Here is a 12,196-nt window from a genome sequence, read left to right as displayed (position 1 = left end):
CTTGAAGATTCACGTCACGGCGGCGTCGATGAAGCGAGCGCATCGATCGGTGGTGGTGCTGTTGCAAAGCATGCTAGGCATGGACGTAAAGATCGAGCTAAAGACTGAATATGTACTGGAAGGACGCGTAGAAGAGGTTGGAGAAGGAAACATGGAGTACGTATCGTCTGCATCCCGATTGTAGTGCAGACCGTTGATGATCATGCTACTCTCGATTATAGTGTTCGCCTCACCAATGTCAAGCAGACGTCGCCACAGGTAGGCACCACCTATGTACTCTGATGTCGAAGCAACGTGCTATTGCAAAGGGAGCTATCGTACATCTTGACGAAGTGTTCGTGATGGGGAAGATGATCTTGTTTGTGCATTTACCAGACAGGTAGTACACAGCTACACGAGGTCGTCGTGATTCCAAACGTGCTTGTCTTGTGTAGATTGAACGTTGCGGTGCATTTAAGAGACTACGTACGTCTACGTGCGTCCTGTGATTCGAATGTCACGTTCCCTATAGATGCAAATGGTGGACAAAAACCGAAGCATGTACCAACGATCAACGCGAAAGCCTGCTACGACGCCATCCGCACCGCCTGTGTCAACCTAAAATGCCATCCACTCAGCTTGATTGTCCCCGACGTCTTGCCTAGTCTTGGTACGGTAAAGGCCTTACCGTGTACATTTGCTACAGTGTATGTCGCACATAAGGTGCATGCCCGTACCGGCTACTGTATATACAGCGGCTGTCTAACCCCTCCAAACCATTGCACATCGACCTATCGTATATCTACCCCACCTCTTGCATGCAAAAATCCATCATGTTGTCGGGAAAAGCGCAGGGGATACGCACGACGCCCACTAGTGCGGCGATCTGCCAGCCACATCATACATTTCACATCGAACTGTTTTCCGACGGCGGCAACATTAACCAATCAAAACGCTCGTTTTTCCAAACGATTTGTAACCCGAGCAGCTCCCGTCGGATATTTTTCGGACTCTGCGAAAACTCGACAACCACCATGGACGACATATTTTGGTTCAACACGGCGATATGCGTGCTGCTACTGGTGCTGACCATATTCTTCTCGCTGCTTCCTCTGTTCATGAGTGCCGCGTCGTCGGAATCGTACTGGCACAAGCTCATGCAAGAGAAGCTTCCGTTCCTCACGGCCGGCGTGTTCTTGAGCACGGGCATGATCCATTTGCTGCCCGACGCAGTGAAACTCTACAACCAGTACAACCAAATGATTGACGGGCCAGATGAGCCGTACCCGTTGGTTTACTTCCTGGCGTGCATGGGATGCTTCCTCGTGTGGTCTGTCGATTCGCTCAACTTCGGCGATTCCGGAAAGATGATGGCAGTCGCGGCCGCGGCGCAACCCCATTGTGCGTTCCCCACGTCTCTGCACTCGTATTTCGTCTCACGTTGGAACCGTAGATGAAACCAGCATTTGCAGGATCCACGTACCCCCCATCACATCGTACGGCATCCAGAGGCGGTCCCGAACGTTATCAACGTCCGATGCATTCCACCCATCAACCGCACAGGACGTTCAATTCCAACAGCACAATGTCACGCCCGGTGTGGACCAACCCAGTACGTGTTGCCATGTGACGACAAAACGAACGATCTACCACCTCACGTCCTTCCCATCAGGAAATAGCGTGGACTACGGTACATGCTCGTGTGATCACACCATGCTCCCCGACTCGGCCCTGATCCAGCACACAAAAGAGTACACTGAAGTCGATGTGCTCCTGGCTGGAAACAAGGTGCGTGTGTGCTCTTTTCCATCATTCGAATGCTAACAGTTTGTCGACTTGGTGTTGCAGTGTGCTGTGGACGTGGACAAGCGGGATCAGTGCGTGTCGGACCCTCACGTCCATGCGCATGTGAGTGGCAGCGTCAGCGAACACATCGTGTTTTCTGGAGACAGGTACGTTGTGCCTACAGCACTACACTATCTATACACTATTGACACATGAAACTACTAGTGTCGTGCTGCCATACTTGTTGGCTGCATTGTTCTCCCTGCACTCGCTCATTGCAGGGTTTACGCTGGGCATGAACGCCTCCATGAGCTCCACGGCGTTGGCCACTGCCGTCGCGATCGTCAGCCACAAAGTACGTCTTCCATCATCCTTATTATATGCATGACGACGAGGTTCTAAACGTTGGCCGTTTGCAGTTTATCGAAGCCGTGTCCGTGGGGGCAAACTTTGCCAAAGCCCGCAGCGGCGTCAACCCCCAGCGGTCGATTGCGGTGCTGGTCACGTACAGCTTTATGACGCCGGTGGGGATCGTGACGGGCATGTCCCTCTCGGCCGCGTTGCAAGGCCCGACGGGCGTCCTCGCCCAAGCGATCGCCCTCGGGATTGGGTCTGGCAGCTTCATCTACCTCGCATTCCACGAAGTGACAGAAGAAGACGCGGTACAAGGCGCGTCCACGACGGAGAAGCTGTCGCTGTTCCTCACTGGGGTGTCTGTCATGGCCGCCTTGGCCGCGTGCGTTTAATATATAATAATGATACCAACCAATGATATATATAAAAAAAAATATATGTTTGTCATTCCGTGTTTGTTCCAACAAGGAAATAGGGGGGCTTAGATGAGATCGGCTACGTTCATGGGCATTTCGTCGATTTGGGTGCTGTAGAATTGCTCAATGTCTCGAAGGATGCGAATGTCGTCGTCTTTTACAAAGTTGATGGCCACCCCCTTGCGGCCAAATCGCCCCGACCGACCAATTCTACATGTACCTTAGCGGGATAGAAAACCAAGGGGGTACACACTCACCGATGGATGTACAGTTCGCGGTTGCTGGGCAAGTCGTAGCAAATCACGAGCGACACTTGCTGCACATCCAACCCGCGGCCCCAAATGTCTGTCGTGATCAATACGCGAGACCCGCCCGACCGGAACTCTTGCATGATCGCATCGCGTTCGTTCTGGGGCATGTCTCCATGCATGGACGCGACGGTGAAGTTGGCTTCCCGCATCTTGCCGGTCAACCAGTCCACTTTTCGCTTGGTGTTGCAGAAAATCACGGCTTGCGTGATCGTCAGCGTGTCGTACAAGTCGCACAGCGTGTCGAACTTCCACTCTTCCTTCTCGACGGCGACAAAGAACTGCTTGATGCCTTCCAACGTCAGTTCATCGCGCTTCACCAGCACTTTGACCGGCTCGTTCATAAACTTCTTGGTCATTTCCAACACCTCGGCGGGAAGGGTGGCACTGATGAGCAGTACTTGCGTGGACGGAGGCAAATATCTACACAAGGCATGAGCCACCAGAGAGCTCTGTGTACATCAGATGAATCCACACACCTGTAGATGTCGTAGATCTGTTCCTTGAACCCCTTGCTCAACATTTCATCGGCTTCATCAATGACGAGCATCTTGATGTTCCTCGTGCGCAAATTCCGTCGACGGATCATGTCGAATACGCGACCAGGCGTACCACTGACCACCTACACATCGAGTTGTTATGGTATGTCAATTCGGGTTGGACAGTAGTACCTGAACGCCGAAATCAAGGCGACGAATGTCTTCACCGATAGACTTGCCACCAATGCAAGCATGGCATTGCACGTTCATGTAGTCGCCTAATGCCAGCAGCACTTTCTGGGTCTGTTCGGCCAATTCGCGGGTGGGGCTGAGGGCGAGGGCTTGCGTTTCGTTGCTGGCGCAGTCCAATGTTTGGAGAATCGAGATCGAAAACACGGCCGTTTTACCCGTACCAGACTGTGATTGCGCAATGAGATCCCGCCCTTGAATTGCCGGACGGATGGCGCGCTGTTGAATGGCAGAGGGCTTTTCGAACCCGTATGCGTAGATCCCGCGCAGCAAATCTTCCTTCAGCCCCATGGCCTCAAATGTCGGAACCACATCCAACCCGTCGGTCGTGGAAAACTCAATTTGCTTTCCTTCCAGCAGGTCCTTTCCTTCCCGATCGCGATCACTTCGTTCGCGTCGAACCACCCGTTCGCTTCCTCGATCTTCACGTCCCATGCTTGGAGACGGCTTCTTCGAGAATGGGTGGAAGGTTATCGAGAGTTTTGACGATAATTATCCGGACAATGACATATTCCATAGAAGCTTTGTATTTTTTATCCGGTAAGGAGCTGCTTTGCATGCTTTCGGACAACCACAAACAAGTACTAGTAGTAGCCTGCTATACTAGAGAATTATGGGGTAGTACATACTATATCTAAAACGCTCATTCATTGGCTATTCCAAATCCAATTAGCCAATCATATATCACTAAGGACAATTTGTCAAAGTATACAAAACCCGAGTTGATCTTTCCAAATTGCGCGGGCTTCTGGCGCGTTATCGTTTCAAGTGGGAAGGCCTTCGATATGGCTCATTCAAGAATCCGCGTTCCTCGTCGGGACCAAAGGGAGCGAAGGCATGGGAGAAGATATGGTGTCCACTTCCAAGCGACCGGCATCAGGTGAAGATGTGCAACATGCTGTCAAGCGGCAACGGGAGCACGGCGGCAAATCGACAACCTTCAAATCCCTTCCACCAGAACTCGTTCTGTCTGTGCTGCAGTACCTGGATGGAAGATCAATCGTCGTGCTGTCGTCAACTTGCCGGTACCTCAAGGTGACGTTGGAGGTCATGTGGGCGACACTTTTCAACGGGTACATCGGGGTATGTCCAAATCTACACGCGGCATCGTGGAAGGAGTACCTCAAGCGAATGTTTTGCGCCAAAGAAAGGCGATGCTTTGTGTGCCTCGAGAAGAACAGCCCATCCATTCGCCCGTGGAAGTTTGTCAACCTTTGCAACGACCATCGAAAGCACTGCACCAAGAGTGTCCTCATCAGCAAGTCGTATGCGAAGGAACAATTTTCCCTCAACGACGTAGACATGGCTCCCCTTCAGTTCATTGTTCGAGGTATGGAATCATTCCAAAATGAAACTAATTTGGCCCAGGACGAATGAAGCTGTATTTGGAGATGGAGGCCATGTATTGTGCGATTTCCAAGCACGGTAGCCTTGGCGGCCTGCAGCAAATTCAGCAAAAGAAGATCCAAAAATGGCTGCGGCGAGCTTGTTTGATGGATTTCAAACGAAGCGAAGTATTCAACTTACTCTCGGACCGCGGAATTTCGAAGAAACTGTCCCCCCAAAAGTGCTCCAAGTACTCCGACTACTTGAATCGGCCGCGAACAAAGCTGTCGGCCAACCTGGTAGCCCAATGCATCCAAAGCCACGTCAGCATACCACGCTCAGCGCTACCAACTTGGAAGGACCTGCGAACGCGTGTAGTTCGGCGATATTTTTCCCAAATTGGCCGAGCGTTTGCGTTTGACCCCAACCAGCGATGGATCACCGAGTTTTGCCTTTCGAACGACCCGACATTGACCCCAGCTATCGCGTACTCGAGGTACTACATCGCAAAACAGCGTCAAGACGACATCAAGCAGTTGTGTCACAATGGTTCGTTGAACTGCCCCGACAAGATGCTTGACGTCTTCCAGGATATTATCGACACCTTCGTCGAACATGGCGAAGTTATCCTGGGGTTTGGCAAGTGCATCAACCGACCAGCTGACGTCGCCCGGATTCTGGCGAGTTGTTATGTCCGCTTGGGTGAAATCACTAGCCAAATGTCCCCAGGCTCCAACCCGGCCGACGACGTACAAGCGATGCGTGCAGTGCTCGTGATTTCCCCGTACAAGACGTTTGTATTCGACGGTGTGGTCACGTTTCTTGGGGCTACGTTTGTCGGCGCGCAGAAGTTGGTGTGGCACTATGTTGAAGCAGCCAAGAAATGTTCGACTCTGGAGGCAAAACTTCTGCAGAAACTCAAGCAATCAGGATCCGTCCGGTTCCCCGCCCGAGGCTTTTTGTTGGACGCCGTGAATTCCAACAAGTCGTGCAAAAGTACACTGGCGTCGCTTGTGCAAGTTGTGTATCAAGAATGGCTGAGACGGGACGCATTGGTGGGTGCTTGCGATAACACCGATGCCCTCGACGCTCCTAGCTACGACCAATTTGTTCGCGACGGGTACGCTACACTGGACGGGGCTTGCTACAGCAGTGCCAAGTCTTTGGTCCACGCCGTGGGCATGGTCAAACGACAGCATGCATGCCGCCGCGACGCCCTCTTTGCCACGTTGAAAGCTCGAGGAGTGTTATGCCACGATGTCCAGATGTACCACCGGTGTGTGTTTCGTTGGGCCGACGAATACGTCGAAACTGGCCACATTCCATTCGACTATGCGATTGAGACCACGTCCACGTACCTTTCCAACCAAGACCGCGTTTGGAAATCGATGAAGTACTTTGGTGTGGCCCGCGACCAGCTTCGTATCTGCCCTGAATCCAGCGCTTGGTCGTTGCTGCAAGAGTTCATCGTGTCTGGGTCCATCTGCCTCGACGGGGAGTTCATCTCCAGTGCCAACGGGTTGGTCCTGTACCTGCTGTACGTGGAAAAGTGGCCGTGCCACCTGTACTTGGACGCGATTCTAAAGCACGTGATCGTTTCTGCGTGTACGAATTACGGAATCGGCAACACCGTCCCGCGCTCTGCCTTCGACGCATTGGTCGAGATGCGGGCCGAATTGGCCGTGAAGATGGACGCCGAGTCGTTCACGAACACGATGAAAATCGCCCGTCGCGTAGTGGCCACTTACGTGTCGACATGCTATCAAAAGTTTGAACGATCCAAGCGCCTTCACGAAGCGTTGGTGTCGCGGAAGTGGCCTGAAATCAGCTACGTCAACCTCGAGTTGCGACATATCTATGTCAAAAACGGCCTCCCTTGCTTTTGTGGGATCGAAGTCAGTACCTTGGACCAGTTGGCCGACACTTTGGTGAAGATGCACGTCAGCTCCATCCACCGGGCCAATGCCCTGGACACGTGCCTCCTCGACATGGGCATTCCAACGTGGACTCCAACTCTGAATCGGTCCATGCGCTTGCTTTCATCTCAATTTGTGCAGTACGGTGTCGCCACAGTGACCAAGGATTTCGTCCTGACAAGTGCAAATTGTGTCGGGCAGAACATCCTTTCGTCGCCAGAGTACAAGAGGCAGATGTCGCTGTGGCGTCTCGCGCAGCAACAACAGATCGATGTGGTCGCTGCGCTGGCTGAAGTGGGTGATTTCGTCCATCAAGTCGTCCTGGATTGGATTTCACGTGGCGTTGTGCATACCTCCCATAAGCATGGCGGAACGATCAACAGCGTGGACGGAATTTTGGAATTCCTGGTCGACCATTATCGCCCCAAATCGTGCTCGTCGTGTCGCAAGGCCGTTGGGGTGTCGGGGGTGAATTGCTCATTTTGCGAGTTGGCAATCTGCAAGTCGTGTGTTTGTGAATGCTACAAGTGTGGGGCCAAGCTATGCGGCACCTGCTCTGCAATCATTTATTCCAACGACACATCGATTACGTTATGCATGGGGGGCTGCGCTTTGTGACGATGCATTGATCCAACTACGGCTTACTGCTAACGTTCATGCAAGCTTATCTATTCATCGTTCGTGTGACTATAATGCACTGAAAACAGCGCCCTAGGATATCAATCTACCATAGTTAGTACTACTATTAATAGCGCAATGGCCAATCACTCGACAGAAGTATCTTAAATCGAAGGGTCACGATCCTTCGAAAATCGACATCGTCCGTCGACCACAACGCCATTTTGAAAGGTGCTGAGCTGATGACGGTAATGCAAACAACTCGGACGATGCTCGCGGCGTCTCTGGTCATGGTTGCAAGCCAAACCACCGACGAAAGTCCTCCATTTTGGGGTCGGATTTACCTTCGACATGGCGTCGCGCCGCTCCAGTACTTTCGCGATTCGTACGGCGGGCACATTTCTGGCGACGAGTGGCAATTCGTCACGCCCTTGGACACGCTGGGCTGCTCTGCCTTCAACGTGTCCGATCGGTCGCTGATCTCGAATTCGTCGTTCGTGGTGTTGGATCGAGGCGTGTGCTCGTTTGAAATCAAGTCCAGAAATGTACAAGCCGCCGGCGCGGCGGGTCTCGTGATTGTGAGCGACACCGAAGAAGTCGTGCGCCCCGTAGCGCATGTAATCAAGGGGGAAATCGACATCCCCACGGTCATGGTGCGGAAAAGTGGAGGTACGTATACATACCCCTTCGACGTACTAATAACATTCGCTTTCGACGGTAGGGGACCAAATCCGCGTGGCTGTGAGCCGGGAGAACGTGTACGGACGGTTGATTCCCATGACGTGTCCACAGTCGTCTGTATGTGGTCCCCATGAGCCGACGCACGTGCAGCACTTGACGTCGGGGGTGCGCGGGGGGCTCGTGCACTCGACGGAAAAGTCCGACTCGGACTGGGAGTTTTTGGCGTCGACGTTTGGAAGTCCGTTTCTCACGCAATTCCTTCCACTTGTCGAAGCTGTGCCGTCGCATGCGTGTCATACGCTCGACATGACCGTGGTGAATCAAATGGTTGTCATTTTCACACACGACGACCGCAGCTGCTCGTTCTTGACCAAGGTACGCGCCAACATCCCTTGCTATCCGATGACACTCTTTTTCATTGTTTCAAGGTATCAAACGCCCAAGTCGCCGGGGCTGCGTCCGTGCTATTTGTTCACACTGGAGACGGGCCCTTAACACGCCCGTTTGTGGCCGATCCGTGGGACGCGTACAACATCACGATCCCGTCCGCGATGGTGTCCGGCAAGACTGCGCGAGACCTGTTGCGGCTTAGGTTCCCTGTGACGTTAAAGCACGACGCCCGTGTAGCCGACGCTTGGGAGAGAATCGCAAGCCTAAAAAATTTGGGTGAATGGCCCGCGCGGAAAAACCGACGGTATTCGTGTGTATCGTATGTGTGACACTGTGCTGATCGTTTGTACGAACTCTAGCGACGCCTTTTTGCTGGACATTTTGAAACAGCACGGACAAAGTCACGCGAGACGTGTAGCAATTCGAGGTCATTTCATCAACGTCGTGGGGGGATCTTCCAGTTCGTGGGACACAATCCAAGCCAAGTTGAACGAAGCAAGTCACGAAGAGCTGTAAATTTGCTTATAGTGTCTACCTGGGTCGTGTTTTCAAGGAGGCGTTCGAAACGTGTTGAATGCACACTCGTACCAACAAGCAGTATATGCTGGGTTAAAATACATCCAGGTTATGTCATTGATATGTACGACTGCCATGAAAAGTACGTATGGCATTTGTGTATGAGTCCATGACGCCCCCATATCGCGGACCTTTCGACGCCACTATGGCGGCGGCAGGGTGCTCCACCGAGGGGACTTCTCGTCGACTGCAAAGTCACGTCAAGTTGCTTCGGTCGATGGAAGTACCGTGCTGGGTGACAGATGCAACTTCACCTTCGATTGTCCTGAAGGCATCTCATTCCCTAGACTGCTCCACCAACTTCAATGACGGATGACCTTTCATGCATGTCAAACGCGCCAGATATGATTATCCGGAAATAGCCTTGTTTTGGAGCACGAAATTCCGGATAACATTGAACCAATCCTGGCCAGACCTGCCGCTGGTGGTGGCCATTCAGTTCATTTTGGTTGACAGGGAGACGAAATGTTGCGCTGCGTCCGAGCTGTCACTCAACGCCAGCCGGTAGGTCGGTTGACGCGAGGCTATGCTGCACCTGCTGCCAAGGCCCCTGCCAAGGCCAAGGACAAGAAAGGCGGCCCCAAGGTCGTGGACGAAGTGGTCGACGTGACCAAATACGCCCCTGTGAACATCCTCAAGGACAGCACGCACCCGGAATTGAAAGCTCGTGAGGAATACCCCGAGTGGCTGTACACGCTGTTGGATCCCAAGCCGACGCTGGGAGAACTCGAACGCAAAGGATACGACAACCTCGAATCCATGACGGACAAGCGGCGACTGATCAAACTGTCGTACCGAAAAGCCATCAAGGAAAAGAACGACTCCAAGTCCAAGAAATAGATTTGTATAGGTAGAATAATGCACACGACAATGGAAATCATGCTACTTGTCCATATTATTCCGCTTTGTTGTGTCCAAGCCTGCATTATCTCAGGCCATACATGATACTACGAAGTACGTGTTGTGTCCAAGAAGCCTACTATCGGGGCCAAGAGAGTATGGGATTAGGGTGCAGCATTGGAAGTCATGTTCAATGGAATATCGCCGCTGTTATAGCTTGGAAATGTTTCAACTGCTCACATCCCTGCAAACATGCCACTTAGGCGTCGCTTTCTTCAGGGTTTCCACCAGGTACAAGCTACATCACAACGTGGAGTCATAGGTCACTTGGATATGGGATGTCGTACCAAGCACACGTTGTTCCCGTTCAACAGGACTTGGTCAACCTTCACCTTTCGTTTGCCTTCCGGGGTGACTTCGCTGTGATGTGGAGATCGAGGAGTAAGCTAATGTGGACGGTGTACATATTGCGATTCGACGTACTATTCGATGACGTCGTCGAGAACCATATCTATTCAATACGTTAGCGTCCTGACAAGGGAGGTCCCATGACGGTGAACGTACTGACGTAGTCGTCGAACCCCCTTAGCGTGCCCACAAATTCTTTGTCGCCTTTCATGATGATCCAAATGCGAGACCCGATGCACTTGTCGATCAGTTCTACACGAAAAGGACGATGCCCATATGTGAGCATCCATGCTGGTTACATCCTCCTTACCGAGCGGAAGTAAGCGGCGTTGGGTTGCCATGATCGCGGTTGTCTTCTCTGTTGTGTTGTTCGGTGATTCCAGCAGCCACAGGGTCCAATGAAACAGCTAGAAATATCACATTTATATCCAATCAAAACGTTTATCACTATTGAGAATTATTTCCAATCAAAATTGGCCATCAAAAACCGATTTTGAGAGCTTTCGATCCTGCTTTTTTTGGTGGCGAGCTCATCATGGCAACTCCTGTGATGCACATTGTGACGCCAGTCATTGAGAGCCGTGTGCTCAGCCACTTGCTCAAAAAGCGCGTGTATCTCAAGCTGGACAACACCCAGCCGTCTGGTAGCTTCAAGTTGCGCGGCGTGGGCCTTGCGGTACGTTACCAACAACAATGCCGTAACTCGTTCATCGTGCGAGATCGTAGTGCCAACGTGCCGTTGAAAAAGGAGCGACGCAATTGGTGGCCAGCTCTGGCGGAAACGCGGGGCTAGCTGTGGCTTGCAGTGCACTGAAATTGGGCGTCCCCGGCACGGTCTTTGTCCCTGAAAGCACGCCAGTGTACATGCGGGAACGGCTGGCGTTGGAAGGTCTTCACGTGATTGTCCAGGGCAAAGTACGCTCCCAACTATACTCATCATTCTTCACATCTCGTCTGTATCTTCAGGTGTGGGCCGAAGCGCACGAAGCTGCGATGCAGTTTCTAGCCAAAGCGAACGAGTTGTCGGCCAAGGCTGCGTACATTCATCCTTTCGACCATGCCGACATTGTGTACAATCAACTGGCATCATCACCCCCACTGGCTATGCTCAAAACGCAGATCTTTATTAGGGAAGGACATTCCAGTGTCATTGGCGAACTCAAGGACCAACTACCCGTCCAGCCGGACCTTGTCGTGGTGGCCGTGGGTGGCGGCGGGTACTTTGCCGGCGTGTGCCAAGGCTTAAGCGCGTACCTCCTTCATATATTATTCAATACCTACGTAGTAAATCAATAAATGATAGGCACGGCTGGGAGGCAACGCGGGTCCTGGCGATGGAAACCACAGGCGCCAACAAAATGGAACGATCGATGCAAGCGGGGAAGAAGGTCACGCTGGCCAAGATCGACACGATCGCGAAGTCCCTGGGCGCGATGGCCGTGTCCGACACTGCGTACGCATACGCGACGCAGATGAACGTTCACGCGAACAGCGTCAGCGACGCCGAGGCGGTGGACGCGTGCGTGCAGTTTGCCAACGACCACAAGTTTGTGGTCGAACCAGCGTGCGGCACGGCGGTAGGGGCAACATGATGTTATCGTGTCGCATGGAATGTGAGTGTGACACTGTTTGTAGCTGGCTCCGTTGTATGCCCAGCGCTTGCGCGAATTCCTGGGCGACGAGTATGACGCCGTCGACAGCATTTGCGTGTTGGTCTGCGGTGGGTGGATGACTCAGCTCACGCACGACACCCAGTCGTCCCTTCGTTCAATCTTTGGGTAGAATTACATGGCACCACACACCCTTGGTGTCAAGTATTAATATTAATACCGTCAAATATAGATATATATATGATATATTCAAGGCAAATA

The 12,196-nt window shown here is 52.4% G+C and overlaps 8 protein-coding genes across 8 annotated transcripts; 6 read left to right on the top strand and 2 right to left on the bottom strand.

Moving 5' to 3' along the window:
• Positions 1 to 28: 28 nt before the first annotated feature.
• On the top strand, positions 29 to 601 carry H257_01115 (hypothetical protein; the record flags this gene model as incomplete). Its single annotated transcript, XM_009824150.1, has 5 exons — positions 29 to 156; positions 222 to 258; positions 309 to 379; positions 435 to 465; positions 512 to 601. 5 exons carry the CDS (start codon positions 29 to 31, stop codon positions 599 to 601), a joined length of 357 nt encoding a protein of 118 aa, XP_009822452.1.
• A 211-nt stretch (positions 602 to 812) lies between these two features.
• On the top strand, positions 813 to 2,573 carry H257_01114 (hypothetical protein; the record flags this gene model as incomplete). Its single annotated transcript, XM_009824149.1, has 6 exons — positions 813 to 1,380; positions 1,433 to 1,591; positions 1,652 to 1,767; positions 1,828 to 1,931; positions 1,990 to 2,119; positions 2,184 to 2,573. 6 exons carry the CDS (start codon positions 813 to 815, stop codon positions 2,508 to 2,510), a joined length of 1,404 nt encoding a protein of 467 aa, XP_009822451.1. The 3' UTR covers positions 2,511 to 2,573.
• On the bottom strand, positions 2,521 to 4,055 carry H257_01113 (eukaryotic initiation factor 4A-III). The gene is made up of 4 exons (XM_009824148.1): positions 3,514 to 4,055; positions 3,322 to 3,464; positions 2,792 to 3,265; positions 2,521 to 2,744 (listed from the first exon to the last, which is right to left on the bottom strand). Exons 1-4 carry the CDS (start codon positions 4,003 to 4,005, stop codon positions 2,600 to 2,602), a joined length of 1,254 nt encoding a protein of 417 aa, XP_009822450.1. The 5' UTR covers positions 4,006 to 4,055; the 3' UTR covers positions 2,521 to 2,599.
• Positions 4,056 to 6,561: 2,506 nt separating this feature from the next.
• On the top strand, positions 6,562 to 7,475 carry H257_01112 (hypothetical protein). Its single transcript, XM_009824147.1, has one exon. It carries the CDS (start codon positions 6,585 to 6,587, stop codon positions 7,428 to 7,430), a length of 846 nt encoding a protein of 281 aa, XP_009822449.1. The 5' UTR covers positions 6,562 to 6,584; the 3' UTR covers positions 7,431 to 7,475.
• A 131-nt stretch (positions 7,476 to 7,606) lies between these two features.
• H257_01111 (hypothetical protein) lies at positions 7,607 to 9,170 on the top strand. The gene is made up of 4 exons (XM_009824146.1): positions 7,607 to 8,099; positions 8,152 to 8,486; positions 8,540 to 8,805; positions 8,861 to 9,170. Exons 1-4 carry the CDS (start codon positions 7,673 to 7,675, stop codon positions 9,015 to 9,017), a joined length of 1,185 nt encoding a protein of 394 aa, XP_009822448.1. The 5' UTR covers positions 7,607 to 7,672; the 3' UTR covers positions 9,018 to 9,170.
• Positions 9,171 to 9,222: 52 nt separating this feature from the next.
• H257_01110 (hypothetical protein) lies at positions 9,223 to 9,972 on the top strand (the record flags this gene model as incomplete). Its single annotated transcript, XM_009824145.1, has 2 exons — positions 9,223 to 9,300; positions 9,534 to 9,972. 2 exons carry the CDS (start codon positions 9,223 to 9,225, stop codon positions 9,915 to 9,917), a joined length of 462 nt encoding a protein of 153 aa, XP_009822447.1. The 3' UTR covers positions 9,918 to 9,972.
• A 204-nt stretch (positions 9,973 to 10,176) lies between these two features.
• Positions 10,177 to 10,666, bottom strand: H257_01109 (U6 snRNA-associated Sm-like protein LSm5; the record flags this gene model as incomplete). The annotated part of the gene is made up of 5 exons (XM_009824144.1): positions 10,177 to 10,215; positions 10,265 to 10,337; positions 10,401 to 10,428; positions 10,482 to 10,577; positions 10,636 to 10,666. The coding sequence occupies 5 exons, from the start codon at positions 10,664 to 10,666 to the stop codon at positions 10,177 to 10,179; spliced, it is 267 nt and encodes an 88-aa protein (XP_009822446.1).
• Positions 10,667 to 10,822: 156 nt separating this feature from the next.
• H257_01108 (hypothetical protein) lies at positions 10,823 to 12,194 on the top strand. The gene is made up of 6 exons (XM_009824143.1): positions 10,823 to 11,001; positions 11,052 to 11,240; positions 11,292 to 11,395; positions 11,456 to 11,575; positions 11,629 to 11,902; positions 11,961 to 12,194. The coding sequence occupies exons 1-6, from the start codon at positions 10,861 to 10,863 to the stop codon at positions 12,105 to 12,107; spliced, it is 975 nt and encodes a 324-aa protein (XP_009822445.1). The 5' UTR covers positions 10,823 to 10,860; the 3' UTR covers positions 12,108 to 12,194.
• The last annotated feature ends 2 nt before the right edge of the window (positions 12,195 to 12,196 follow it).

Source organism: Aphanomyces astaci (assembly GCF_000520075.1).
Source record: "Aphanomyces astaci strain APO3 unplaced genomic scaffold supercont1.2, whole genome shotgun sequence".
Taxonomy (NCBI): Eukaryota; Oomycota; class Saprolegniomycetes; order Saprolegniales; family Verrucalvaceae; genus Aphanomyces; species Aphanomyces astaci.
This window is presented reverse-complemented; position numbering and strand designations above follow the sequence as displayed.